Here is a 25532-nt window from a genome sequence, read left to right as displayed (position 1 = left end):
TAATTTTAAAAAATTATTTTATTTATTTGCTTCAACAATATTAAAGAAATTAACTGTTTTGAATTATGTTATAGTATAAATTAAGAGAACATTGCACAAAATTTATTAAGTGAAGTCTAAAGATTATAAAATGTCCGAATTAAAACATATATTCTTAAAATGAACAAAATTAAATAAAAATTTAAAGTTTAAATAAATAAATAAATAAATATTTTTTTCCCCATCATTGCCCATTTGGGGGACCTTCCCTCCAAGGTTATATAGTGCTCTCATCTTCTCGTCCACTGCCCACCCCACAGTCATCTCTTTCCCCCTTCCTCCTCCCTTCCCCTTAAGGGGTCCTTCTGTTTTCCCTTCATAAATCCCACCGGCATTGCCATTTCCCCTTCCAATTCCTTCACAAAAAATGGAAATTCCCATCCTACCCATTGCTCTGTTTCTGGTAATTTGTGCCCCCTCTGCCCTGGGCGGCCACGACTACGGCCAAGCTCTGAGCAAGAGCATTCTGTTCTTTGAAGCTCAGAGATCCGGCTACCTCCCCCACAACCAGCGCGTCACTTGGCGCGCCAACTCCGGCCTTCAAGATGGCAAGGCCAGCGGGGTAACGCCTCGCCTCTGTTTCATTTAAATGATCACTGTTTTTTTTTTCTTGGGAAGTTGATTGAGTCTTGGGGATTTTTGTGTTGTAGGTGGATCTAACCGGAGGATACTACGACGCCGGCGACAATGTGAAGTTCGGACTGCCGATGGCGTTCACGGTGACGATGATGAGTTGGAGCATTGTGGAATACGGGAAACAAATGGCCGCTAATGGTGAACTTGGTCATGCTCTTGACGCCGTGAAATGGGGCACCGATTACCTCATCAAAGCCCACCCCGAACCCTATGTTCTTTATGGAGAGGTTAGTAGTAATTATCATGTTTTCTTTGTCTTATTTAACAGAAATTTACTAATGTTTAATTTATACGAATATTTGACTTTTTTTAGTAAATTAAGGACAAAAGTGTGTATTTATGGGACTTAATTTGTAATTACCTTGTACAATTGTTAATCAAATGGAATTTCAATTCAATTTTTATATTTATTTAAATGAATATAAAACAAGCATTATATATGAAGAAATTTTTTTTAATGTGAAAAATAAAGGCAAATTGATGTGCGGAATTGTTAGGTGGGAGATGGGAACACGGACCATTACTGTTGGCAGCGGCCGGAGGACATGACGACGGACCGACGAGCTTACAAGATTGACCCGAGCAATCCCGGGTCGGATCTCGCAGGAGAAACCGCCGCCGCTATGGCCGCTGCCTCGCTCGTCTTCCGCCACTACAACCCCTCCTACGCCAATGAGCTCCTCTCCCATGCCCGCCAGGTTAGCCAACCAATTGTATATTATTTGAATTTATCCACAAAAAAGAAAAGAAAAAAAAAATTACATTTGAAAGCGTATGCTAGTGATGCCCCACAGCGCATGATAGTAAACTACCGTAATTAATACTTTATTCTATTTATTTATTGCTATATTAAATGCTATGTTTTTTTAGAAAAGAGATAAAAATGAAAATGAAAATGGTTAATCCATGTGGCTAAGTATTAGTTGAGAAAATTACAAATATGATAAATTATGATTAGTTTGTATTCTATGATTTATGCGATGTTAATGGTTTGATTAAATTGAATATTAAAAATATGAATTTACGAATATTAAAATAATGGGAACCAATTCCATAATAATAGTCACGTGATAAAAGTGTCGGTGGGGAGTGTTTGGTCATGTGAACACAAGTGTGAAATTACGGAAATGCCATTGAAGAAAGATATATTAAAAATAAATAAAAAATTGTTATTATTTTCAGCTGTTCGAGTTCGCGGACAAATACAGAGGAAAATACGACAGCAGTATTACTGTCGCTCAAAAGTACTATCGATCTGTCAGTGGCTACAATGTGCGTATCTCATCTCATTTTTTTCTTTTGGGCCTAAATGGGCCGCTTACTCTTTTTGGGCTTAAATCCATAAGCTCAAACCCCACATTTGAATGGGCCGGTCGTTCTGAACGGTTTAATTTGCAGGATGAGCTACTGTGGGCAGCTGCTTGGTTGTATGAGGCAACAAACAACCAATATTACTTGAATTACCTCGGAGAAAATGGGGATTCCATGGGAGGAACTGGTTGGAGCATGACTGAATTTGGCTGGGATGTCAAATATGCTGGTGTCCAAACCCTTGTCGCCAAGGTTTCTTTCTTTTTCTTTCATTAATTTTGCTTTCGACTTCAATTTCTTTTCGTTATTGAACGCTCTTGCAGTTCTTATTGCAAGGACGAGCGGCTCATCATGCTCCGGTGTTCGAGAGGTATAAGGAAAAGGCTGAAAATTTCTTGTGTTCTTGCATGAAGAAAGGCACTCGTAATGTTCAGACTACGCCCGCCGGTCTCATCTTCCGTCAGAGATGGAACAATATGCAATTCGTTACTAGCGCTTCATTTCTCGCCACTGTCTATTCCGATTATCTCTCTTCCTCAGGTGGCAATTTGAGGTGTGCCGCCGGTAATGTCCCACCTTCTGGGCTTCTTGGCTTTGCAAAATCTCAGGTTTGTATATATTTTCCAAATGGGAATGTTGTAGTAATTGTCTCATTGTTCTTGAAGGGAGGGTTTGATTTTATAGTGGAGTGCCTGTGAAGTGTTTGACGAAATGCCTAAATGGGGTGTGTGAAATTTTAACCAGGTGGATTACATTCTTGGAGACAATCCCAGAGCTACGAGTTACATGGTGGGATATGGAAACAATTACCCACGACAAGTCCACCACAGGGGATCTTCCATTGTTTCGATCAAGGTTAATTCTGCCTTTGTCAGCTGCAGGGGTGGCTATGCCACATGGTACAGCAGGAAGGCAAGCGACCCCAACCTCCTCTCCGGTGCCATTGTGGGTGGACCTGATGCCTATGACAATTTTGCTGATGAAAGGGACAATTATGAACAAACTGAGCCTGCTACCTACAACAATGCTCCAATTCTTGGTATTTTAGCCAGACTCAGTGGTGGTCATAGTGGCTACAATCAGCTCCTTCCAGGTATTTAGTTGATTATAATCAGCTTTCTAATAGCATTTTCAAGTAAAATCATGGCCACTGATCATCATCATTTTGTGTTCTTCCACAGTGCTTCTTCCTCCTGTTAATCATCCAGATCCATCTGCACAGTCCAAGACTCTTCCATCTCCAGGTATGATGAGTTAATTTATCAATATAAACTGATTAGGAAGGAAAGATAAAGAATAGTTAAAATTTTATTGATTATAGAAGGCAAATATTTGAGTGAAGTGCTTGTTTTGCAGTGTCGTCTTCTACTCCAATTACTGTTGAGCAGAAGATGACAAGTTCCTGGACTGCTAAGGGAAAGACTTACTACAGGTACTCAACAAAAGTGACTAACAAGTCACCAAAAAGTCTCAAAGATCTGAAACTTTCGATTTTCCGACTTTACGGTCCTCTCTGGGGTTTGGAGAAATCTGGTGATTCATATGTCTTCCCATCTTGGCTCAACTCATTAGCTGCCGGAGAAAGCCTTGAGTTTGTGTACATTCACACAGCTTCTCCAGCCAACATCTCAGTCTCCAGCTACACTCTCTTCTAAATAAGGGAAAGAATGTAAGAAACCAAACCAAGGAGATGCATCATACAAGCTTTGGCAGTTCATGGAGTGGTGTAAGAATTGTGCAGTTATAGATAGCGAAGTCTCGAACGATCTCGATCTCATTCAGTTACCATTTTTTTTCAAAAGAAAGTCGATATTTACGCGTGATAGAGTGAGTTTGCATAGGTTTTTAGATGCAATTAGGGTAAATAATGGTGCTGAAGTTGGGGGAAGAAAGGAGAGAAGAGAGTTTGAAATGGTGCTCATCCTCTTTCTCCACCTCTTCAAAGCTATATAGACAGAATGAACAGCTGAGTGTCAGAGAAGCAACCAAAGATGGCTGCCTTCTTCTCAAAGAATTTGCAAGAGAGTTCTTAATTTCTTTCTTTGAATTGTGAAGTTGCTTTGTGTATGTTTTAGATGAGTGTTTTGCTACATTTTCTTGTTCTTCACACTCAAATATAGTTTGTGAAACATGGTGTGTTTTTTGCTTATCTTGTTATTAAGATACACTGAATCATCACTACAATCAAAACTTTGTGTTTTTTCATGCTATAGTGAGAGTAATTGTTTGATATATTCTTGAATTGTTGGGACTTCCCTAGAGTTCCATACCTTGGTAGGTTGGAGGGGGAATGAAACATTTCATACAAGAGTGTGAAAATCGTGAGACTGACAGTAATACGTAACAGTCTAAAGTGGACAATATTTGCTAGAGGTGGGGTTGGATTGTTACCAGTGGTATCAAGGTCAAATATCGGGCAATGTGTCGCCAAGGACGCTGGGTCCTCAAGGGGGATGGATTGTGAGATGTCACATTAGTTGGAGAAGAAAACAAAATATCCGCGTAAGGGTGTGGAAACCTCTCCCTAATAGTCGTATTTTAGATCCACAAGGCTGATGATGAATTGAAAATTGAAATAGATGTTGCTGTCTTAATAAAGGGTGGATGCAAATGACGACATTGGAGAGATCATAGTCGAGAATTTGAAAGCCCTAAATCTTGAATTCTCATAACATTGCGATAGGCAACAATAAAACCAGTGAACCTAGCTTAAGCTATGTACATTGGAGCTATGTACTTTCGACCGAGAAAAGAAAGTAGAGGTTTAATGAATATGGGGTATGTCTAAGTTTTTGAAATATTTTTTCTTTCAATAATAATTATTTGAACATTGCAAAGATCATTGGGGGAGAAAGGAAAGGTTTTAGTCAAATTACATTTTAAGCCCCGATGCTTTGAAAAATTAGTATTGAAATTACTTTTCGGTATACTTTTTATTTGTACTAAAAATTAAAGAATTATACACAAAAACAATATTTGTTAACATAAAAATGATAAAATGGGAATTTATTCCTTAAAAAGAAAAGGAAACTGCGGCATGTGATGTGATGTCTAAAAATGTAATTTACTCCCAAGTTCTTTCTTCGTTCGTTCGATGGATATTGACTCGTGTTGCGCCAAATTCAGCCATTGGGAACGGGAGCGGGAACAAGAACAAGAACAAGAACAAGCAAATCCTTCCTCATCAAACGGGAAATTGAGATCCAGGAAGCAGATTAACCTATGGAAATGGAGAATCAGCTGGTTGAACTCTGTCTCAATTCGGCCTGTGAGAGCAAGGACAGCGTCGAGAAATGGCGGAGGCAGAAGCGGAGCCTCGAGCGTTTGCCCTCTCATCTCGCGGATGCTCTTCTTCGCCGTCTACATGCTCGTCGTCTCCTCTACCCTTCTCTTCTCGAGTATTTTTCGATTCCGTTTTTTGTTTGTGATTATTTAGAAATGTCTGTTGAACGACCGAAGGCGGATAGAGAACTTCTAGGCTCTCATGTCCTACATGGAGACCGGAAGTCTCTCATCAAGACGTAAAACTTCTATATTGGATGGAAATTATTAAAATTTGTGTGAATTCGGATTTCATTCCGAGTACTTTGGGGTTGGAGTGACCAATCTGCTTCGCTTTGCATCTTAAGTTACTTTGACGCATTTTATCTTTGATTCTGTGATGTGTATGTTGAAATGATCCAGTTGCATTATACTAGAATTGTTGCTTAGTTGAAATGAAGTTCCGGTTAACTCTTGATTGAGATGGTGATAATCGTCCTCAATTTGGTCTTGTCTGGAAACTCCTAAAAAGTAGCTGAAGAGGAAGCTATAGCTTATAATTTTGGTATTTCCCGTCTTGCAAATGTTGTTCTTCTATTTCATATTTCTTAGATGATTTCATCGCATATGAGGTCGAACTTATGGCCTCTTGAAGAAAGGAGAGATGCCATAATTGCTAAGCTATGCTCATATTGGTGTTATTCTTCAATTTGATTGGGTGATATACTTTTCGGGAATGCTTATAAAGTTTATGTACTTTCTTTATTCCACTCTGTTTTTCACCTATAGACGGGAAGATTTAGCAAGTTATCCTTGTTGTTCACAAACATTCTGCTGAACTGGATGCTTTAATGCAGAGTTGTCAAATATACCATAGAGGTGGTTGATCTAAGTGGTGAAAATGCTGTCGATTCAGAATGGATGGCCTATATAGGGGCATTTCGTTACTTACGCTCATTAAACGTCTCAAATTGCCACAGGCTATCTAGTTCTGGTATATGGGCTGTTGCAGGTATGCTATAGACGGCTGAATTGCAAGTTACAGAAAGTTCCGTGTCGAATGATTCTAATTTGTTGTAATTTCTCCACTGCCCTAGTGGAACCCTGAAAATCTTTTGTTTATTTTCCATGAAAAGAAAGATACTTTCAAATTCTTTTCCTCCTTTTATCTACTCTATATTAACAGGTCCATCTTAATTGAAGTGCTGCAAGTTAGTTAAGTTCGGTTATGCCCTTTGTTTATTTATAGGGATGACTACGTTAAGGGAGTTGAACATTTCTAGATGTTTGAAAGTTACCGATGCTGGAATTAGGCATCTCTTGTCCATACCAACCTTGGAAAAGCTATGCATTGCTGAGACTGGCATCACTGCACGTGGAGTTACCCTCCTTTCTTCCCTAAAGACATTGATGTTCTTGGACTTGGGTGGTCTACCTGTCACCGATCAGGCCCTGAGTTCTCTTCAGGTATTTTCTTTTTTAATTTTTTGGTCAAGACAATTTGTCTACATGTTTTACTGTGAATCCGATGTTCCTTTTGTCTGTGAGACTGTGGCTGCATGGTACACACCTATTGTTTCATGCAGTGCCAACGCGTAGGCATTCTCTTCCCTACACTTGGCACATGTCTACAACATCAAATAATGCTTGATAATGTATTGAATGGCTATTGGATCTGTGAATGGCGCAGGACACTCCAGATATTTGTTCTTTTTGATGTTTTATCCCACTTGATGATTGGATTGCATTATAGCTTCTTCTTTGACCAACTAGTATATGGATAATTAGATTGTTATTTCTCCTCTGAAACTCAATCTGACTATTTATTTCCCATGTGAAATCTGTTTATTTATTGTTTGTCTATTAAATTTTGTTGCTCTTTCCTTGCAATTTGTTTTGTTGCGCTTTCCTTACAATTTGTTTTTGAATTAATATTTTCTTTTACTTGATTCTCCATTTCTGTTCTACACTCTTTTAGGTGCTTACGAAATTACATCATCTTGATCTTTGGGGTAGCAAAATATCCAGCAGTGGATCTGATGTTCTACAAATGTTTCCAAAGTTGAACTTCCTGAACATAGCTTGGACTAATGTCACCAAGTTCCCAAACTTGTCTCATCTAGAATGCCTGAACATGAGTAACTGCATAATTGACTCTACACTTAAAGGGCCTGGTGATAAAGTTCCTCTGAAGAAACTTATTGCCTCTGGTGCTACATTTTCCAATGAGACTGAAGACCTGGGATTTGTTGGAACTAGTTTCCTATATCATCTGGACTTTTCGAATGCTTCTCTTCACAGATTCTGCTTCTTATCTCATACGAAAGCATTAGAATATTTGGACCTTAGCTCTACTACCATAGGAGACAACTCAATTGAATTAATTGCGTCTGTTGGGGAAAATTTGAAAAATCTGAACCTCAGCTGCACAACAGTCAGCTCATCTGGAGTTGGAATTTTGGCCGGGAAAGTACCTAAACTTGAAACTTTATCACTATCTCATACCATGATTGATGATGTTGCCCTATCATATATAAGTACGATGCCTTCCTTGAAGAGTATTGATCTCAGTGAAACAGACATCAAAGGTATTGCTTTTGTACTAAAGAATACTTCGAGTATACCAATTCAGATCACATATGCTGCACTTTCCCCTTGGCTTCTTTTTATCATGCGCCAAACACTCACCAGCTCTGCTGTCGTTCTTATCTAGCACCTTCATATAGTAGTAGCTTGCTGAACACTTTTATTTTCCTGCACCGGAAGTTAATATTTCTTCTTAGAGGCAGGCCACAATAACCATGTGCAGGTTTTATGTGGGTGGTTTCATAAGCTGATGCATTTGATTCTATTGGCATTACATTAACTGATGAATACTATTTGAAAATGTTTAGCCCTTGTTCTGTGCTAGATAGAAATAAACTTGTTTGGAAATTACTCCGCAGGATATGGGAAATGGGAAAATCAATTGGGAAATTATGGGCACCTATTGTTGCTGATATGTTCACCATGTCACTTCAAACCATCTGATTAGTTCTGTNTTTTTTTTTTTTTTTTTTTTTTTTTTTTTTTTTTTTTTTTTTTTCCTTCATAAATTTCAGGTTATATTCACCCATCGGCTGCAGAGGGAAGTGAATTTCTCTCATTGACAAAATTGCGAACCCTTGATTGTTTAGAAATGTTGAATTTGGAGCATACTCATGTTGATGATGGATCTCTACGCCCATTATCAAAATTCCCAAGACTGAGTCACTTGCTGATCAGAAGTCCCTCATTTACGGATGTGTCCCTGAGCTACTTGTCAATTTTGCCCAACTTGAAAACCTTCAGTATTCGTGATGCAGTTTTGACTAACCAGGCATTTGATTTTCTTAAGCCTGCGGCAACTCTGCAAAAGATTGACTTGAGAGGTTGTTGGCTCCTCACTGAGGATGGTCTTTTGGAATTTCACAGAAGGTTTCCACAAATTGAAGTTAGACATGAACTTTTTCACTTCTTATCTGATCCTACTTCCTCCAATCGACCTTCAACCCATCTCACTCCAAAGAAATTACGACTGAACCAGAGAAACAGATCTACTGTCACGTCACCGTATTTTGTAGGTATGTAACTAAGAAAAATAACACATGGTGAGTTTTTACATGCATATATGCTGATAATATTTGCTCTATGTTACTGACAAAATAACAGGTATAAAAATATTTTCTTTGTGAAGAATAATTTGATGTTCTGGTTAATGTTGAGAGCATTCAAGTGAAGTATAAAATGATGAAAAGTAATGCAAGGGATGTCAGTATCTAAATCTTGATTCTAAGTAGGTTATCGTTTACGAGGTTATATGAATTTTTTCTTTTTTTCTTTCCCTTTATGCAATAGATCAAAGGTTGAAGTACAGCAGAGAAGAGCTACTTGCCCTACAGTTTTCTTCGTTGGCCCACAGTTCCACATCTACTCCTGAAACCAGTCATAAGTCTGATTCCTGAAGACGCAGTAACAAGCAGTTGCCTAAAGTATTCTGAGAATTGAATTATTTGGTAATCCCATTGACTATTGTTGGCTCAGGTTCATTATGTTTAGATTAGATATTTATGTTGACAAACTAATTGTGTGTTCCACATAGGAAATGTAGTGGAATTTCGTTGAAGCATGCTTCAGTTTGAATCTTAATTACATGGATTGTTTCTGGTTGAGATCAACTTGAAGGATACTACAAAGCGTGGGATAGAAAACATTTGAGGTTAGCACTGCAGAAGAAGGGACGGACATTGAGAAAGGGAGAATCTCAGTAGAGGAAATGTATAAGAGGTTTAAACTGGAAGAGTTTCTTTTGATTTATTGCAAGGAGAAAGTGAACTGTTGCAGTGGAGTAAACTTGTGTATCTAAAAAGGGGATGAATAGTCTATGTTCTTCCATAGATTGCTAGATTGCAGAAAGCTGGAGTCAGTATCGTAGAAGACACGACGTCCCTAGACGATCATGGTAGTTTCATTTTTGGAAGGTACCTTTCAGTTCTAATTATTTGCTAATCCTATTTTACTATTGATGACTGAGGCTCATTATATTTAGATCTCTTAAGTTAACTTACCCATTACGTGAGTTATGTATTGGTAATATAGAGAAATTTTCATCGAGTGTCGTAATTTTTGTTATATAGATGAGAACAAATCGGTGAGATTCCCAAAGGAAAATGAAAAGAAAAGAAAAAACTGAATGCTGTTGCCAATATGTGAAGTTGTCCATGATATTGCATTTTCTTCTCCCCCATTTTAACTACTTCGAACTTTTCCCCTTCTAATGATTGTTTTCAACAGGTTATGATATCTTGTTTAAGCAATATGGGAAGAATATGGAATGACTCAGTCGTGACAATCCTGTTAAGAAATTATGTTCGTTTTCTTTGCCGGCAATGCCTTCTCCTACTTTGTTGGGTTTGATGTGATTCCTAGTAATTTGAAATATTCAAATACTAAAACTTTCAAATTGATTTTGATGCTATTGGTGTTCGAGGATTATTGGGAGTGAGTCCTACCTTGGTTAATTTAGTGGAAGATCATGAGTTTATAAGTGAGGAATATTATCTCCATTGGTGTGATGCCTTTTGGAGAAGTTCAAAGCAAAGCTATGAGAACTTATGCTAAAAATGGACAATATCATACCATTGTGGAGAGTCGTGATTCCTAACAATGGGAAGGATTAGACAAATTATCTTGATGATCAAAGACCAAGAATGAGGAGAATTTTCTGCTCAAGATTTAAACGCTCCGAAGTCTCTACAAAATTTGTTAGGTGACGAGGTTTGTAGCTCTCATTGAATCTCTCTATTGTTTTATTTCAAACTCTACCGGTTGAAATAGCTTAGGCTTTAATAGCTAATTTTACCCTAATTTGATGTCTAAATCAACACTCTAATCATAAAAAAGACTAAAAACACCCTAATAACTTAAAAGTATGCTTTAAAGGTTATGAGTAATGAAATGGGCCAAGAGGTGGGTGGGAGTCTCATTTACTCATTTCTTCATTTATTATATATGCCTATCTTAAGACATTCAATATGTCCATATGAACATAAAGGACATGCAACCTACCTAATTTGCAAGTATCAGACGTCGTTTTTAAGCATATCAACATCACATCAATTTGTATTTATAATCCCATTTATTACCAACAAAGACTGTTAAAAATTAATAACAACGTTAAAAGTACAAAAACAAATGTTCCATAAAACCGACATCTTTATTATAATACAACTAAATGCTTAAATATAGATGTTTGGGTAAATTTTCATGTCCCCCCTAAAAACAGAGCTTTTTCATCCACATAAATTGATCCATATATACAGTAAAAAGGGATCATACGATGAAAAACAGTGCAGCTGGCAATGGCTCCATTAATGTCATCTTCCGTCATTAGGGCTTCTTTGCATTATTGTACATGCTGTCAATTACATTCTGCCCAAAAATAATGGTAATAATGAAAGAACAGGTCATCAGCATTATTTCAGACATTGATTTCATCAGCATTATTTCAGACATTGATTTCATCGGCATTATTTCAGACATTGATTTCATCAGCCTTATTTCAGACATTGATTTCGGACGTAAATGATCCAAGAGGAGTGAGTTTGAAATGACTTTTGAGAGTAGTTTTTTATGCATAATTTATGTTTCAAGTGCAATCATTTAGTGAAATATCAGAATGAAATATAAGCACGGAATACCATTTAGTTTAAATCCTATGAAGTTCTAATGCTTATTTCTAAGTGTATTATTCTAACATGAATAGGTTTGGCATGTTTGGGGAATTTGACTAAATTGATCGATGAGATAGGTCGTTTTTCGAATACGAACCTGATAACATTTTAGCAACTGAGGCCTCTTCTTCTTGTATGTTGGAGTTATAAGGTCACGTTCCATATCAAATGGTAGTGGATCAAGGTGAATGGCTTTAATAAACTCGAAGCCTTTCAACTGTCAAGAACAAGAGTGTGAGCTTCATGTTAGTTTTTAGACAATCGTGAGCTTCATGTTAGTTTTTAGACAATCAGACTAATAATTGGTTACTCAAATCAATGGAAATCTGTAGCAACTTAGGCCGAAATAGAACCTTCTTTTCTTTTGCAATTTTGTTTAGCTCCCCAAGCAGGTAGTCTTTTGCCCTCTTATCTTCACAAAGTGAATCGAAGTCCCCTTTGATACTGTTTTCGCTTGCCCAACGTTCGAGTGCTAGCTTGTTGGGGTTAGCCACTGCAACTAGGAAGGACTCAAAACTGTTCCCGTAGACCCAGATCTAAGTTTTACAAAAGAATACCATGCATAAGCCATAAATAAATGAAGAATAAAAGTTAACAGAAGTTCAGAATATACCATATCTATAGAAGATACAAGACCATAAATATTCTCCAAATTTTCCACAGCAACATATTCTCCCTGAGAAAGCTTGAAAATATTCTTCTTGCGATCAATAATTTTCATGCTCCCATTTGGTTGCCACTCACCAATATCACCTGAAGAAAGGAGAAAAAAAGAGGCAAATTTATGATAAAAAAAAAGAAAAACAGAGGAAACAAGTTTTACTGCACGGATTAAGACTACCTGTATGAAACCATCCGTCAATCATGACCTCATTGGTTAGGTCATCACGCTTGAAGTATCCAGAAAACAATGGGTCTCCCCTAACACATATTTCCCCTCGTGGCGTGGTTGAAAGGGCATCGTATCCCATTTCGGGTACAGATTCTAGGCAGACATCCACATTTGGAACTGGAGGGCCAACTGTTCCCAACATTGAGAGTTCATTAGGCAATGAGACAAAAGTCCCAGCACAGGTCTCTGTCAAACCTACATTAGCATGAACATAATCATCATTGAAACAGAAACGGAAGGAATGCCAAAATAAACAAGAAATCTATGAGTTGATGGAGATCAGAAACTATAGAGTGAACTGCAGAAATGGCTTACCATATCCTTGTAGAACATGTGCACATGCTACAACTCTTAAGAAAGTTTCTACGTGAGTTGATAGAGGTGCGGCTCCAGATAGAATAAGTCTCACATTACCTCCCAACCCTTCCTTTACCTGATAAGAACCCCAAGAGAACATAATAAGAATTTAAATTTTAGTAAATCTGAGGCTCATCATGTCAATTAGGAGTTGTGACAAGAAAGTAGAAAATTGTTTTCACCTTATTAAAGACAAATTTGTCACAAATGGGAGATGCCTCACCATGTTTATGCCCCTTTTGCATGTTACCAAATTTGCTGCAGCATCGAATAAATCCAATCACATTAACAATATGATAAGAACAACAGAAGTGTTAGATTCATAATCATACCCCAAAACACGATCCATTGATCACAAAATTGATCAAATTATTATCAAGTTCTAAGGCTGTTAGTGAACCATGTTGAATATAGACGACTTTGTATGTAAAAATAACATGTGTCATGTAGACTAAGAAAGTTCTTCCAAAAAGGAATAGGATGATATTTCATAAAACTATCTTTATTTTATCAAAATTTGAGATCCTACATCGGTTGGAGAGAGGAACAAAACATTCCTTATAAGGGTGTGGAAACCACTCCCTAGTAGACGCGTTTTAAAAACCGCGAGATAGACAACGATACGTAACAGGCTAAAACAGGCAATAATTGCTAGCAGTGAGCTTGAACTATTACAAATGGTATCAGAGCTAGACACTGGGCGGTGTGCCAGCGAGGACACTGGCCCCCAAAAGGGGTGGATTGTGAGATCCCACATCAGTTGGAGAGGGAAACGAAACATTACTTATAAGGGTGTGAAAACCTCTCCGTAACAAACGCATTTTATAACCTTGAGGGGAAGCCCATAAGGGAAAGCCCAAAGATGACAATTTCTGTCAGTGGTGGGCTTTGACTGTTACAACTACTTCCATGCCTTTTCTAAGAAAATTAAACAAAGTGGAACATTACTTACTGTGAGTATGCAAGATTGAATAACGTCTTCTTAAAGATGCCCCCTGCATCTAACTTCTGAGTCAAGCCTGAGAAAATATAATAACAATTATTTTGATCATAGGAGATTAAGCTTTATTAGCATTCATAGCCCAAAGTGACAAGACCAGTGCAATGCCCTGGATAATTCCTACAATTCATTAGAATTGGTTTTGGGTCTAGGGACGTTTGTTCTCAATTATCTCTAGCAGGCAAAAAGAAGAATCATAAAGTTCACATGGACAGCTTACCAGCATAAATTCTATCCAAAACACGAGGAACAGCACAGAAAATACTGGGTTTGAGCTCCCCAATATCTTCAACCAACAATTTAACATCCTATAGAATGAAAATGATGAGCAACTTTTACAAACCTTATATTTGGTGCACTAAAAAGGTCAAATGATTGATTACTCACCCCACGCCAAAATCCAATGGAGGCACCATGTAAGATAAACAACTCCTCGATCACCCGGTCAAAGATATGTGCTAATGGAAGGTATGACAAATATACATCATTCTCATTCAACTGTATGAGAGACAGAGAGAAAAAGGTACATCAAATTTTCATTACTAGGTTTTCATAAATAAAACCTTGTAAGCAGAAGCTAAGGTAAACTACCGATTCATTTACGCTCTCAAGTAGACGCTGAACACCAGCTATAAGTGAAATTATGCTTTTGTTTGATATTATCACTCCTTTTGGATCTCCGGTAGTCCCACTTGTATACATAATTGTGGAAATGTCACTTTTCTTTTTCACGGGAAGATCAAAATGTTGGTTTTCACCCTGTTTTAAGCAGATTCAAGAAATGGAAACTCATAAGTTTATGAGATTATTTTGTACTTTGTTCTTGTGATGAAAGATGATGAAAAAAAAGGTATTACCGAGTCTATACATATCTTTACAAATATATTAAGAACAAAGTTTTCAGTTCATCATCCATGCTAATAACTTTATGAATAAGTAATGAGGATTCTGTACAGATGAGCCAAATGATCACGTATAATAACTTACCAGAAGCAAAAATTCATCCCAAGAAAATATTTCAAGCCCATACTTCTCAAACTCCTCTCTCAGATTAGGTGTAACCTTGCCATAACTCACAATTGCTACAAGCAAGCAAATGAAAAGTTTTACTAAAGATAAAAATAAACTAAAAAAAATTAAAAGTTTCTTTTATAGACATCATAGGCCAGAGAATCTCAATAGTGATAAAAACTCACTTTTCAAGTATTTGGTTGTGCTCGGGCATGTTTTCAAGATCTGGAAAGAAAAAGATAAAATTCATATGATCAAAACTACCCAGGACAAGTACCATGCATATTGTGCCACTGAATCACCGTTCTCCGAGGTCCTAGACCAGCTCTCGAGTAAAGATGCAAAGTTAATTACCAAGATACTAAATTTCAGACTTCCATCATATTAGGACTGTACCTCAGGTAACTTCTTCTCTTCTACAAAAGCAATAGATATCTCTGAGTGGCATATAATGAATTCCACAGCACCAGCACCTAAACGATGAATCGTATGACAGAAAGTTCATCAGCTTCCTTTAATTTTGCTTATAAAAGAGATACAGAAAGAGCAGGAGATTATACTCAAACCACACAACATAATTACAAATTTAGAAGAATCTTGCATACAGCATACCTAATGTGTCATACAAAGGAACACAGTATAGCCCATGAGCATTACATGCCTGCAAGTGTTCTTCAATGTCATGTAATATTCATCTAGAATAAAGAACAAACTGACTTCTCCGTGGATATCATGACTACAGAGAATTTTCCATGTCCTCCACAAATGCATTAACAGTTACTGGACAAACTACTGAAGAAGATAAAAGAAAAATGGTATCAAGAAATAAGTCAGGAGCAAAAGTAAAACTCTACCTCCATGCTTATTATCCACTCCGAGCAATTGGCACCATAGATGCCACATTTTACTCCCTATAAACAGAAATTAGTTCAAGCTTCAATCCACAAGATTTGCAGAGATGTACTTGCAGAAATGAATCAAATATCCTAATAAGGAAGGAAACTTACTTCTGCAAAACCTCTACTGCGCAAAGAATTCCCAATTTTTATGACTATATCGTACACTTCCTTATATGTTAGCCACACATATTTACCAGCCTGTGAAAAACAAAACAGACCCAAGGTACAACTTATTGCAAGGTCTTACGGGAAGATTTAAAAAAAAAGGAACCAAAACAACCCTTTGGGGCATCTGGATTATCTGCAAAATGGATATACCTTCCCATTCACAATCTCACGGTGCCCAAGCATCCGATTACCAGGGTTTCTTTCCACTGACAACCTGCAATGCAACAGTAATCAATTGAAAAATTGACGCACTACATAATATTCCCCAAACTTTTTGAAGTACTGCACAGAAATAAGAACAGAGCAAGCAGAACACAGACACGTAACATGATATTGATCTCAAGCAATTTGAACTACCACTGTTCCAATTAAAAGCAGCAGAACCAACTACTAAGAAAAAAAAAAACAACAACGAACTATGAAAACTTCGATCAAAACCATTCAAACTAATACTTCAAAATCTATAGACGTCGTCAATATCAAAACAGCCAGCAGAATACCCAAAAATCTGAACTGAACTCAACAAGTCCGATGAATAAAACAGGAAAACATTTCTACTTCAGCATTCCTAACCACAAATGAACACCAAAAACAAACAGAGAATGAAGTAATCGCACCTAAATATATCCCAACAGCTATCCAATCCATGAATGGGCGGCGGAAAGCCATCTTTGGCGAAAATGCTTCTGTAAACGGGTCCGATGGAATGCCTTCCATTAATGGCGTCCTTGTGCTTCTCCACCTCAATCAAATACTTCATCTGCGACATCCTTCGGCCTCCGTTACAGAGAAAAGAAAAGCGTGTTGATTCGTCAAAAATTGATGAAATTGAGTAAGCGGAGGAAGATGGTTTATATACACAAATACAAAGTACAAAAGAGTCAAAACATTGGTGTGCTTCCTGTGACCTTACCATGTGTCGTAAATGGTAAATACACTAAAAAAAGCATTCTTTTTTCTTCCTTTTTTTTTTCTTTTTCTTATTCTTTTTTGTCCCCACCAAAATTATTATTATAATATTTATTACATTATTATTATTATTATTATAATTACATTTATTATTAATTCAGACACTCACCTTTGGAGTATTATGTATTCACTCCTTTATTTTCGTAAATATTATACTTTGATATTAAATTTTTATATTTAGACAAAGTTAAAAACTTATTATTATTATTATTATTTTAATTTAGGTAAGAATTTAAATATTTGAAAATTATTGTAAATATAATAAATAAATAAATACGAAAGTCGTCCTCCTTTGACCTATCTAATAGTGAGCAGAAAATTAAATTATATAATGAGGTGAAATAAGATTTTAGTTATTGGTTATTTCATATTTAATTATTTATTGTATTATTTAATTATACAGTAAATGTAAATTGCAAATAATGATAAATAATAGTGAAAAAAATAAATACAATAAATTTATTTTAAAGTATTTAATTTAAAAAAATGGATGCAAGATTATTTTGTTTTTTTTATTTTTTTTATTATTATTTTTTTTTTTTATGTATGCTTTGTGGGCCCCAATGAGATGGCTTTTAAAAATCTCCATTAATGGGAGAACTGGTAAACCATGTTTACCATCTGATTTCCAAACTTTAATAAAAACCTCCCACGTTCTATATTTTTTGTTTAAAAAATTAAAATGATTTTTTAGAACATTAAAAATGGAAATTAATAATAAAAATTTTAAAAAAAACTATTATACATTAAATTATTTCAGTAATAAATAATAATAATAATAATACTTTTTAGAATGAAAGGGTCGAGTGTCGTTATCATGTTTGTCCAAGGTGTGTTATTGTGATCACGTGTCGGATGTTTTAGTCATACTTGTTTAGGACATGTTGTCCACGATTGTATCAGTTTCAAACTCTTTTTACTTGATTTCATATTCGTTGGGTTTTTATTATTCTAGTTATGTTAATGCGAAAGTGTGTAAAGTCATCAAAATCATATATACACTTTAGGGTTAAAATACTCAAAAATGTACTATCTGAATTATATACTATCAAAGTAATGGTTGTTGCTATCGTGTAGTGTTGCTTTCTCAATTTGTTTTCAAATATTTTCTCACGTGACTCGAGACTCAATCATAAATTCAATTTTTACATAGTTAATTTGTTTGCCACGTTATAACAATTGTTGCACAATTGATGTCCCACTTCTATAAGAGTGTGATTCTGATCCAGAACTTCATGTTGTGCTTGGATTGATTTTTTAATCTATTAATGAATGTATTATATCCAACTTATTAAATTAAAAGCATATATTATAAATTTGGTTGTCAAATTTTGTATGTGTTATTTATTTAGTCCATAGTTTTTTTTTTTTTTTTTTAAAGTCTACATTACATAACTTTAATTTATTTCTATTTAATTTATATTATTGACAAAACATGTGGATGTGTGCAGTCGTCAAAGTTATAATAAATTGTATATCATATTATTAACTCTACCCTAACTAATTTTATAGATAATACCAAACTTTTTAATTTCTTCCAATTGTATCCTAAATTTAAATAAATATACCAATTTTAAGCTTAAATTTAAATGTTTTGTACTTTTTACATATAATTTTTTTTTGCCCAAATAAATTAAACCCAAATTTGAAAATGAATAATGAAGATTTATTATTGTTTTTAGAATTGGACTAAGAATTCAAATGTTTTGCGAAAAAAATAAAGAAACTCATTGCAAAGAAAGGGAAAGAAACCGAACATAATTTTCAAAAACTAACGACCAAACAGCTATCAACGGTGTCTTTATGAACGAAACTAAGAACAAAAAGTTTCAACCATATCTTAGATCATGGTTATGATATCAAATATGAACATGATTAACCCACAAGAAATTGAGAGTATTTTCATTGAATTATGGTAATCGTTGTTAGTTGGGTGGTTGGTTGGTGAGCCTCTTCAATGGCAGTGATTAAGCCTTGTAGCTTTCATTCAACTTGGATGAGACTTCAACATTAGGGCTTTGAGATTAACCATAACCAACTTCCTGCTTTCAATTTCTTTGAAAAGACTTGAATCCAACCTCAATAATTGGACACAACAAATTGTGCTGCCATATGTATACATACATACATATATGCAATACATCTTTTGTCTTCAAGCTTAGACTTGAAAGCTTACAGCATTCTTGAACACATGGATCTTATCTTCTGGCCTATTGAAAAACTACATTCCATTCAAACCCCAAGAACAACAAGCAATTACTTCATGACAGGCAATTTAAATATCTGACAACAAAAACATACTAACATTTATTGGATTCTTTGTGAAAAATCCAAAAAAAAATTAGATTGAACTTGTAGAAACTCCACAAGCAAAGAATTTATTTTCGTTTGGCTGGGCTCTCTCTGTCTCTTCCTGGGGTATTAAAACTATCATTAGGAGGAAAATTATCGGTTATCACTAACTCAACTGACTAGCCATTAATACTACAGTCTACCAAGCAGCACAGACAAATAAATGTAATTGATGTCCCAATACCTGAAATAAATATAGCCATTCACTTTTTCTTGTTCTTCATCTTTTTCCTTCCCTTCACTTCTTTTTCCAAACTTCTAAGCCTCTGGCTGATAACTGACGATGATGAAACTTTTCGGTCTTGCAATGGCGATGGTGACCGTGATGGTTCAGCAGTTAGTGAGGTGGTGGTAGGTTCTTTGGGTGCTGCTGTTGCTTGTTTCATAGCTGTAAGAAATGAGAAGGCAGGTTGTGGGGCGGTATTCTTATCCGCCACTGGTATTTCTGGAACACCCAAGGCCTTCTTAACCCCAGGAACTTTGAGAACTGAGAATTATCAAACATGTCATTTTCAGACTTGTCAGAGAAGAAGGTGAACAGGGAACTTCTGAAATGCATTATGTTTATCGAACTACTGTGATCAAAATCATATACTCGAAAATGAAGACAAAGAAACAGCACATGGATGCTTTAAAAGATAAAATTACAGAAGTCAATTGATAAGAGGACAACAGTAAAAGATAAATGGTGACCATTAGAGGCTCGAAGGACTCACCTGCTCCATAGGCAAGTGAGAATAGGTTAGATGTAACCCAGTAACAGAATATTGCCTGCAACAATAACAGAATAAGTGACCCGAGTAAAGCTGAGGTATCGTCAAAAAGCTATGTTCCATCAAATACCACAATCCAAGTTTCACGCATTATTATAGTTTATAAGGAAAAGGATCTTGAAAAATAAATTCCCAAGCGCAATCATGTATATGTTCCAACATTAAATGACTTGATACAATGTAACACATAAGTTATATCAAAGTGCAAACACTAAAAGCAGTAACTAAAAGCTATGAAGCACAAATATTTAGCTTTGAGTCTATGTGGCGACCTGTGATTCTAGGCATCGAAAATCGGATCTTACAGAAAATGCCCACATGAAAACTTTTAACCAAAAACAATGGTCCAGTCTGTTTACTTTGAGACTGGACCTTTTCTTGGGCCCAAATAATGTAATCCTAAAGGCACAAAGAAGTTAAATTTTGTTCTGAAAAAAAAAAAAAAAACAATAAATACTAGATTGTAAAAAATTAAACCCCAACAGCCTAGCAAGTTTTCATCTCTCTCCTCCTTTTGAAGTCAAACGCAAAGAAGCCACCCACACCCAACTCGCCGACAATGCCCACGCCAGCCTTCTTTGCAACTGCCTGCTGCCAGCCTTGTTCGCTGCCTTCGCTGCCGTTCATCCTCTTCATTATTGGCTTCTTCACAGTTTAAAGTTATTTTTTCCGTCTAAATTCACATATATCCTAAAAGAAGGTATCACCGACATGTACGTGTCCTAGTTTGTTAAATGGCATATCGTGTGTATTTTCGAGTCCATATTCATATCCCATGTCCATGCTTCTTAGGTTGAGAGCCAACATAAGGCAAGCACTGATTGATTTCACAGGCTTGCATTCAACCCAGAAGCAAGCAAACAAAAGCAATTTTCCTGTAAAATGCATGTGGAATGCAAGCAAATAAATAGCAAATACCTTTGGAAAACTTGAGGTCAAGGGGACCGTAGCAATAGCAAGACCCCTCATCACATTTTTCATTGTACCAGCCATAGGATTTCCTTCCATACCTTCTTGCATATTGAACTGAGAAAAAGAACAAAATCAGAATGTTTGAGACTAATTCTGTAATAACTACAAAAATAGTATTTAAAAAAAATGGAAAATAAATATTATAAATCCGGTCAAGTGAAATGAAATTTATTTAGTAGACGTGGATGTAGATGAAGATTGAAGAAAAATAAACCTTAAATGGCTATAACTAAGTGATTAGGGAAGCACTTTATACCAACTTCAGCCAATTAGGGCTGGTTAAATGATGATCGGTGATCACTGCACTACATACGCCTATCACACAAAGGGTCGGTACATTTTACCTAGGTTTACTCCATGGAGATTTAGCAGGTCCAACAGTTATGCTACTTTTTTACATATAAAAGAAACCAAGCTTTTATTTTTTTAGAAAATGAAAGAATGTACGAGGACAAAAAAAACTACAGCCTAACAAAAAAAAAAAGAGCTCATAAAACTAGAGGAAATGACTCCAATCTAAAAGGATAAGACCTAGCTAATAATTACAAACTAATATTGAACATATTGAAGGGAACCATGCAAACTAAATCAATAGTGAGCCATGACTGCTGGTTTGAGAAAGTAGACAAATACAAATGTACGGATGTTTACCTCCACGGTGATCCAGAATGTGAGTGCTGTTAAAACTGGAAAAATATACATTGTATCCGGAGTCGTAAGATCAACAAACCAGAATGCTCCACCGTTTTTAAATGAAGGCACTTTTTCTGCCATGTTAGTTACCTGCCAAAGAAAATTGTAATTGAGAAAAGTAAGAGTAATAAGCAATATAGGACCTAAATGCTTTATCATTTGTCATTTATAAGTAAAGCAATACATTACCGCAAGAAAAAAACTGATGAAAACGGGACCCTGAATAAAAAGCCCTTTCAATGGGGTAAATGGGCTCACACCAAACCTGCAAGGTCAAAGTCATGAAACTAAAGTAATCACAAAAAGTACTTCGAAAAATCCAGAGTGGTAAAACAGAACCAAAAGCACGCTGATTTTCTCAAGAAAGGTTGCTAGCTAAAAGTAATCGCCTTCAATCACATATCATGAGGAGAATAACAATATGAAAAGGAAAGCCTACTCATGAAAAAGTTTTTTCATTTTTTGTTGACCTTCAGCAACAGCCCTGGGATCCATACCCTGAGGAAAAGAAAAACAATGGGGGGAAAACCATGTAACTGTATTATATTCTTCGAAGAGTGGCCAGAGTTATGCATGAAATACAATTGCCTTTACATTAAAGAAAACTTTTGATGTGATAAATGAACCAATAGATGATACTGGTAGAATATAAATACAAGAACCGGACATAATACCTTTTCTTGCATCTCATTCTTAACTTCCTCCAAGTGAGGCCTTAACAACTACACAAGAAATGAGACTTGATTAAATTTTTTATCAAAGACACCAATACCCAGTTAGTTGTGAATATTACACAATAGTAAAATATCAAGAGATAAGCATCACATTAAAACCGGTAACATGATAAAAGATGCAAAACAATCATGACTGGTGCACTGACTCCTTTTTATTTATTACTGACATAGAGATAGCACAACAAAAGCCAGAACGAAGATGAGCTTGAAGATTAAAAACGCATAATATAAATGCCACAAAATTAATGCTAGCACAGAAGGTGATAGCTCATGCCAAAACAAGAGGGCGAACCCTATAAGTGGTGGAAGCTCTCCATTCTTCAGCCTGTGGCATGAGCAAATAGCTTTCCCACGTATCTAGTTGTGCAAAGTTAAGGTATATTGGATTTAATACCTAGCTAGTAAATTTATCTATGCAGCTGGAAAACGAATGTGGGACTAGATTATAAGAACGAATCCACGAGCATGTTTTCCCTTCGATCAGATAATCAATAGAATTAAATGTAAACAAGGATGCAGAAAATATTGAAAATATAAAAAATACTAAATTCATCATGTTAGTTCAATGAGATAAATGAACAGATAGTACTTGGTCTGCATCCAATTTGCAGCCATGTTAACTCCTTTCTCGCTCAAACCAAAGTGGCGGTATAAAAGATCAGCAAAGTGGATGCTTATCTTTTTTACCCCCTTCTTTTTTGGACAACTTATTCAGAGGCTTCACTCCAAGCGATTTTGCTCAGGGCAGTCCCCCTAATCCTTGGGAAGGTTTCACTCACTCCCATACCTCCACGCAGAAACAAGGACAACAAAGATTTTAAATTATCAAGTTTTCAACTGGAGGGTACAACCCACGACCTTGGAAGCTATCACGAAGCATCCTCAAAGTCCTTACCACCAAGATACCCCTTGGTGTTTAAGGATGAATATGTCTTCGAGAGAGATAGAACCTCAAGAAAAATATTACTAACAACAGACCAGAATTTGAGGAAAGGCAATACCAATTAACCATTAAAAGATTGCTCCTTGGTTGAGAATGAGGACCATGAGCTGGATTAAATATTGCTAAGGTTCAGGGCCAAGACACTGGGTGGAAAGCTCAAAAATAATCCAATGATGATACTACAGTAACCCAAAGGAAAAACGAATTATGAATGAGTGCACAAGTGGTAGAATTTACATCTAGAAGTTGAAATTTTTTTTTTTCCTTCCTATTTGAAAGAAACCACAGTTTCACTGAAAAAATAAAAAAATAAAAAAATAAAAGAATACAGTGCATGCAAAGACAAGCCCCACAAAGGGATGTCCCAAAAACTGCGAAAAATAAATTTGAAAAATAAAGTACATAAAAAATTGACATACAGTAAGCTTTGCAGTAGATTTGAGTTGATTTATCAAAAGTGGGAATGTTGCACCACGAATCAGCAGGGTTGTTAATACAATGCACGCCCACCTAATGAATTCAAAATGTTAGATCATCAACAAACTGTTCATTATAAAAAGTTCCCGACATAATATATGATACAGAAATCCAAGTGTGAAAAAATGGGGGTCCTCACCAATTTAATCCAGTAAAAGAATGAATACCATCTATAAAGTACTGCAAACCCTTGACAGGAAGAAAAGAATCAGCAGCAGCAATGGCTACTTCATTAGCTACAGCAGCCTGAGATACTGCCGATTGAACTGTTGTATCTGTAAGAACTTCTGCAACATCACTCATGAATTCAATCTTTTCAGACCCTTCACCAATAGTACTTGACATGTAGCGGCAGAAAAAGGAACCAGCACTTGACGGGAGGAGAGTGTTTGGATATCTTCTACCATGAGGAAATAAATTAGACCTGGATGATACATTAAAGCTAGTTCCAAATGATCTCCTCTGCAGGAAATTATTGATTTTTTCATGGGAAATCGAATCCCCATCCACATGCTGATTTTTACGGTCATCAGTATGACCAAAAATACTAATCGATGGATGACACTGCCGAGCTATAATATTTGCTCTTGTGCAAAGGCTGCGTCTGTAAGCCATTGATACCGTCTAGCAACACAACAAGTAGTCATATAAGAAAATAATTCTAGAATGAACAATGAAACAATTAAATTGAAAATCAAGAAAAATATTTTGATCTTAAGACTTATTCTTATTTAACCCTGAATGCATAATTAATTTTGTTTTTACATTACGTTCTTTTTAAACTGAATTCGAATTAAAAGGAATACTCCATATTTTATCTCAAATTAATGGGAGCAGACTGGAATGCTCTATGAATTTATTTTCTTTTCATCCAAACTGTGCATTGACCGAACTCTTTTGTCCTTCCAAATTTCATCCATTAACTTCAGCCGCTCACTCCCCAACCTTCCTCCTTTTTCCGGCACTTCGAGCTAACTGAATAAACTCTCCTCAAAACTGCATGTTTATAGCAATACCCCAAATAAAATAGTTTGATTCTCTTCTTAATTACCGCTCGTCCATTTCTCAAGCGAATTCAAACACTGTCAAACTTATAGATGAGAGTTTGAAATCAATATCTCAAACTCTCAACAACGCATTAAAGAAAACTCGAGTCTGTCTGCCAGGAAGGGAACCAATGTAAGCGCACCTGACATATTATTACCTCCTCCTGATTGAAACTTTGTTACAAGACAAATTAAAATCCACTATCAAGAGTGCAGTCAAGCAATTGAATAATTTTTTCAGATTGCTCGCTTCAACGATTGATTAGTTTGTTTCTTTGGATGATGCTTCAGCCAAAGAATAGAAAGAAAGTAAACAGTGAAAGGAAAAACAACGTGTTCAGCGATTCGAATTAGGTAAATCTGCTTGGAAGTTTGAAACACTCATCGAAGACGATAAGTAGTCAAATGAGGTGGTGGTTAAGAAGATTGGGAACAGAAAATGGAAAAAGAAAACAAAAATAAGTACCTGCCTGTGAGCTCGCCGGCGATGCGAGGACGGAAGCGGAGAAGGGAGGAAGCCAGAAGAACAGCTGGAATCGAAGCGTGGCGCGTACGACGAGACGGAAACGAGGGGTTTTGGGTTTAGAAAGCTTAAAACGGTGAGTTCGATTTTCGTTTTCAATCAAACCTTTATTTATTTATTTTTAAATTAATTTTTGAATACAACGAAAAAAAAAAAATACATGAAACGAATTCAAAACTATGTTCATTTTAGATCATTTTAGAAAAATTATAGGCTTTTAAGTTT

The 25532-nt window shown here is 36.1% G+C and overlaps 4 protein-coding genes across 10 annotated transcripts; 2 read left to right on the top strand and 2 right to left on the bottom strand.

The window, feature by feature from the left end:
- Positions 1 to 267: 267 nt before the first annotated feature.
- Positions 268 to 4191, top strand: LOC111807058 (endoglucanase 6-like). Its single transcript, XM_023692627.1, has 9 exons — positions 268 to 601; positions 690 to 902; positions 1173 to 1373; positions 1858 to 1947; positions 2074 to 2238; positions 2310 to 2594; positions 2731 to 3079; positions 3168 to 3230; positions 3343 to 4191. Exons 1-9 carry the CDS (start codon positions 407 to 409, stop codon positions 3639 to 3641), a joined length of 1860 nt encoding a protein of 619 aa, XP_023548395.1. The 5' UTR covers positions 268 to 406; the 3' UTR covers positions 3642 to 4191.
- Positions 4192 to 5021: 830 nt separating this feature from the next.
- Positions 5022 to 10257, top strand: LOC111795216 (F-box/LRR-repeat protein 14). 4 transcript variants are annotated; one of them, XM_023677521.1, is made up of 8 exons: positions 5022 to 5384; positions 6105 to 6259; positions 6497 to 6714; positions 7226 to 7835; positions 8349 to 8849; positions 9124 to 9281; positions 9368 to 9746; positions 10060 to 10257. In XM_023677521.1, exons 1-6 carry the CDS (start codon positions 5209 to 5211, stop codon positions 9228 to 9230), a joined length of 1767 nt encoding a protein of 588 aa, XP_023533289.1. In that variant the 5' UTR covers positions 5022 to 5208; the 3' UTR covers positions 9231 to 9281; positions 9368 to 9746; positions 10060 to 10257. The 4 variants fall into 4 exon arrangements, with proteins under 4 accessions (XP_023533289.1, XP_023533304.1, XP_023533296.1 ...); XM_023677536.1 differs by lacking the exon at positions 10060 to 10257 and having other exon boundaries at positions 5022 to 5356; positions 9368 to 10005; XM_023677528.1 differs by lacking the exon at positions 10060 to 10257 and having other exon boundaries at positions 9377 to 10005.
- Positions 10258 to 10948: 691 nt separating this feature from the next.
- Positions 10949 to 16665, bottom strand: LOC111795209 (long chain acyl-CoA synthetase 4-like). The gene is made up of 19 exons (XM_023677505.1): positions 16443 to 16665; positions 15976 to 16039; positions 15766 to 15855; positions 15613 to 15669; positions 15371 to 15419; positions 15155 to 15231; positions 14944 to 14983; positions 14735 to 14829; positions 14339 to 14506; positions 14135 to 14245; positions 13968 to 14055; positions 13700 to 13766; positions 12930 to 13005; positions 12706 to 12823; positions 12340 to 12585; positions 12112 to 12251; positions 11852 to 12034; positions 11596 to 11715; positions 10949 to 11196 (listed from the first exon to the last, which is right to left on the bottom strand). Exons 1-19 carry the CDS (start codon positions 16592 to 16594, stop codon positions 11155 to 11157), a joined length of 1983 nt encoding a protein of 660 aa, XP_023533273.1. The 5' UTR covers positions 16595 to 16665; the 3' UTR covers positions 10949 to 11154.
- Positions 16666 to 18690: 2025 nt separating this feature from the next.
- Positions 18691 to 25403, bottom strand: LOC111778362 (mitochondrial inner membrane protein OXA1-like). 4 transcript variants are annotated; one of them, XM_023658166.1, is made up of 11 exons: positions 25251 to 25403; positions 23878 to 24362; positions 23681 to 23771; positions 22259 to 22306; positions 22024 to 22082; positions 21774 to 21849; positions 21543 to 21674; positions 20838 to 20945; positions 19863 to 19917; positions 19331 to 19633; positions 18691 to 19004 (listed from the first exon to the last, which is right to left on the bottom strand). In XM_023658166.1, the coding sequence occupies exons 2-10, from the start codon at positions 24351 to 24353 to the stop codon at positions 19350 to 19352; spliced, it is 1329 nt and encodes a 442-aa protein (XP_023513934.1). In that variant the 5' UTR covers positions 24354 to 24362; positions 25251 to 25403; the 3' UTR covers positions 18691 to 19004; positions 19331 to 19349. The 4 variants fall into 4 exon arrangements, with proteins under 4 accessions (XP_023513934.1, XP_023513926.1, XP_023513910.1 ...); XM_023658158.1 differs by lacking the exon at positions 18691 to 19004 and adding an exon at positions 19075 to 19207; XM_023658142.1 differs by lacking the exon at positions 18691 to 19004 and having other exon boundaries at positions 19075 to 19633.
- Positions 25404 to 25532: the final 129 nt, after the last annotated feature.

This window comes from Cucurbita pepo, chromosome LG01 (assembly GCF_002806865.2).
Source record: "Cucurbita pepo subsp. pepo cultivar mu-cu-16 chromosome LG01, ASM280686v2, whole genome shotgun sequence".
NCBI lineage: Eukaryota > Viridiplantae > Streptophyta > Magnoliopsida > Cucurbitales > Cucurbitaceae > Cucurbita > Cucurbita pepo.
This window is presented reverse-complemented; position numbering and strand designations above follow the sequence as displayed.

Excerpts from the sequence above, each read along its gene's own strand:
- LOC111807058 (XM_023692627.1), top strand. The coding sequence starts at position 407 with ATGGAAATTCCCATCCTACCCATTGCTCTGTTTCTGGTAATTTGTGCC. Across the intron at positions 1,374-1,857 it reads TCCTCTCCCATGCCCGCCAG|CTGTTCGAGTTCGCGGACAA; the intron begins GTTAGCCAACCA and ends TATTATTTTCAG. Across the intron at positions 1,948-2,073 it reads GATCTGTCAGTGGCTACAAT|GATGAGCTACTGTGGGCAGC; the intron begins GTGCGTATCTCA and ends TTTAATTTGCAG.
- LOC111795216 (XM_023677521.1), top strand. The coding sequence starts at position 5,209 with ATGGAAATGGAGAATCAGCTGGTTGAACTCTGTCTCAATTCGGCCTGT. Across the intron at positions 6,260-6,496 it reads TGGTATATGGGCTGTTGCAG|GGATGACTACGTTAAGGGAG; the intron begins GTATGCTATAGA and ends GTTTATTTATAG. Across the intron at positions 7,836-8,348 it reads CAGTGAAACAGACATCAAAG|GTTATATTCACCCATCGGCT; the intron begins GTATTGCTTTTG and ends CATAAATTTCAG.
- LOC111795209 (XM_023677505.1), bottom strand. The coding sequence starts at position 16,594 with ATGTCGCAGATGAAGTATTTGATTGAGGTGGAGAAGCACAAGGACGCC. Across the intron at positions 15,670-15,765 it reads GCAGTAGAGGTTTTGCAGAA|GGAGTAAAATGTGGCATCTA; the intron begins GTAAGTTTCCTT and ends TTCTGTTTATAG. Across the intron at positions 14,830-14,943 it reads CACAACCAAATACTTGAAAA|CAATTGTGAGTTATGGCAAG; the intron begins GTGAGTTTTTAT and ends GCTTGCTTGTAG.
- LOC111778362 (XM_023658166.1), bottom strand. The coding sequence starts at position 24,353 with ATGGCTTACAGACGCAGCCTTTGCACAAGAGCAAATATTATAGCTCGG. Across the intron at positions 20,946-21,542 it reads CATTCTGGATCACCGTGGAG|TTCAATATGCAAGAAGGTAT; the intron begins GTAAACATCCGT and ends TCTTTTTCTCAG. Across the intron at positions 19,634-19,862 it reads CTCACTTGCCTATGGAGCAG|TTCTCAAAGTTCCTGGGGTT; the intron begins GTGAGTCCTTCG and ends GATAATTCTCAG.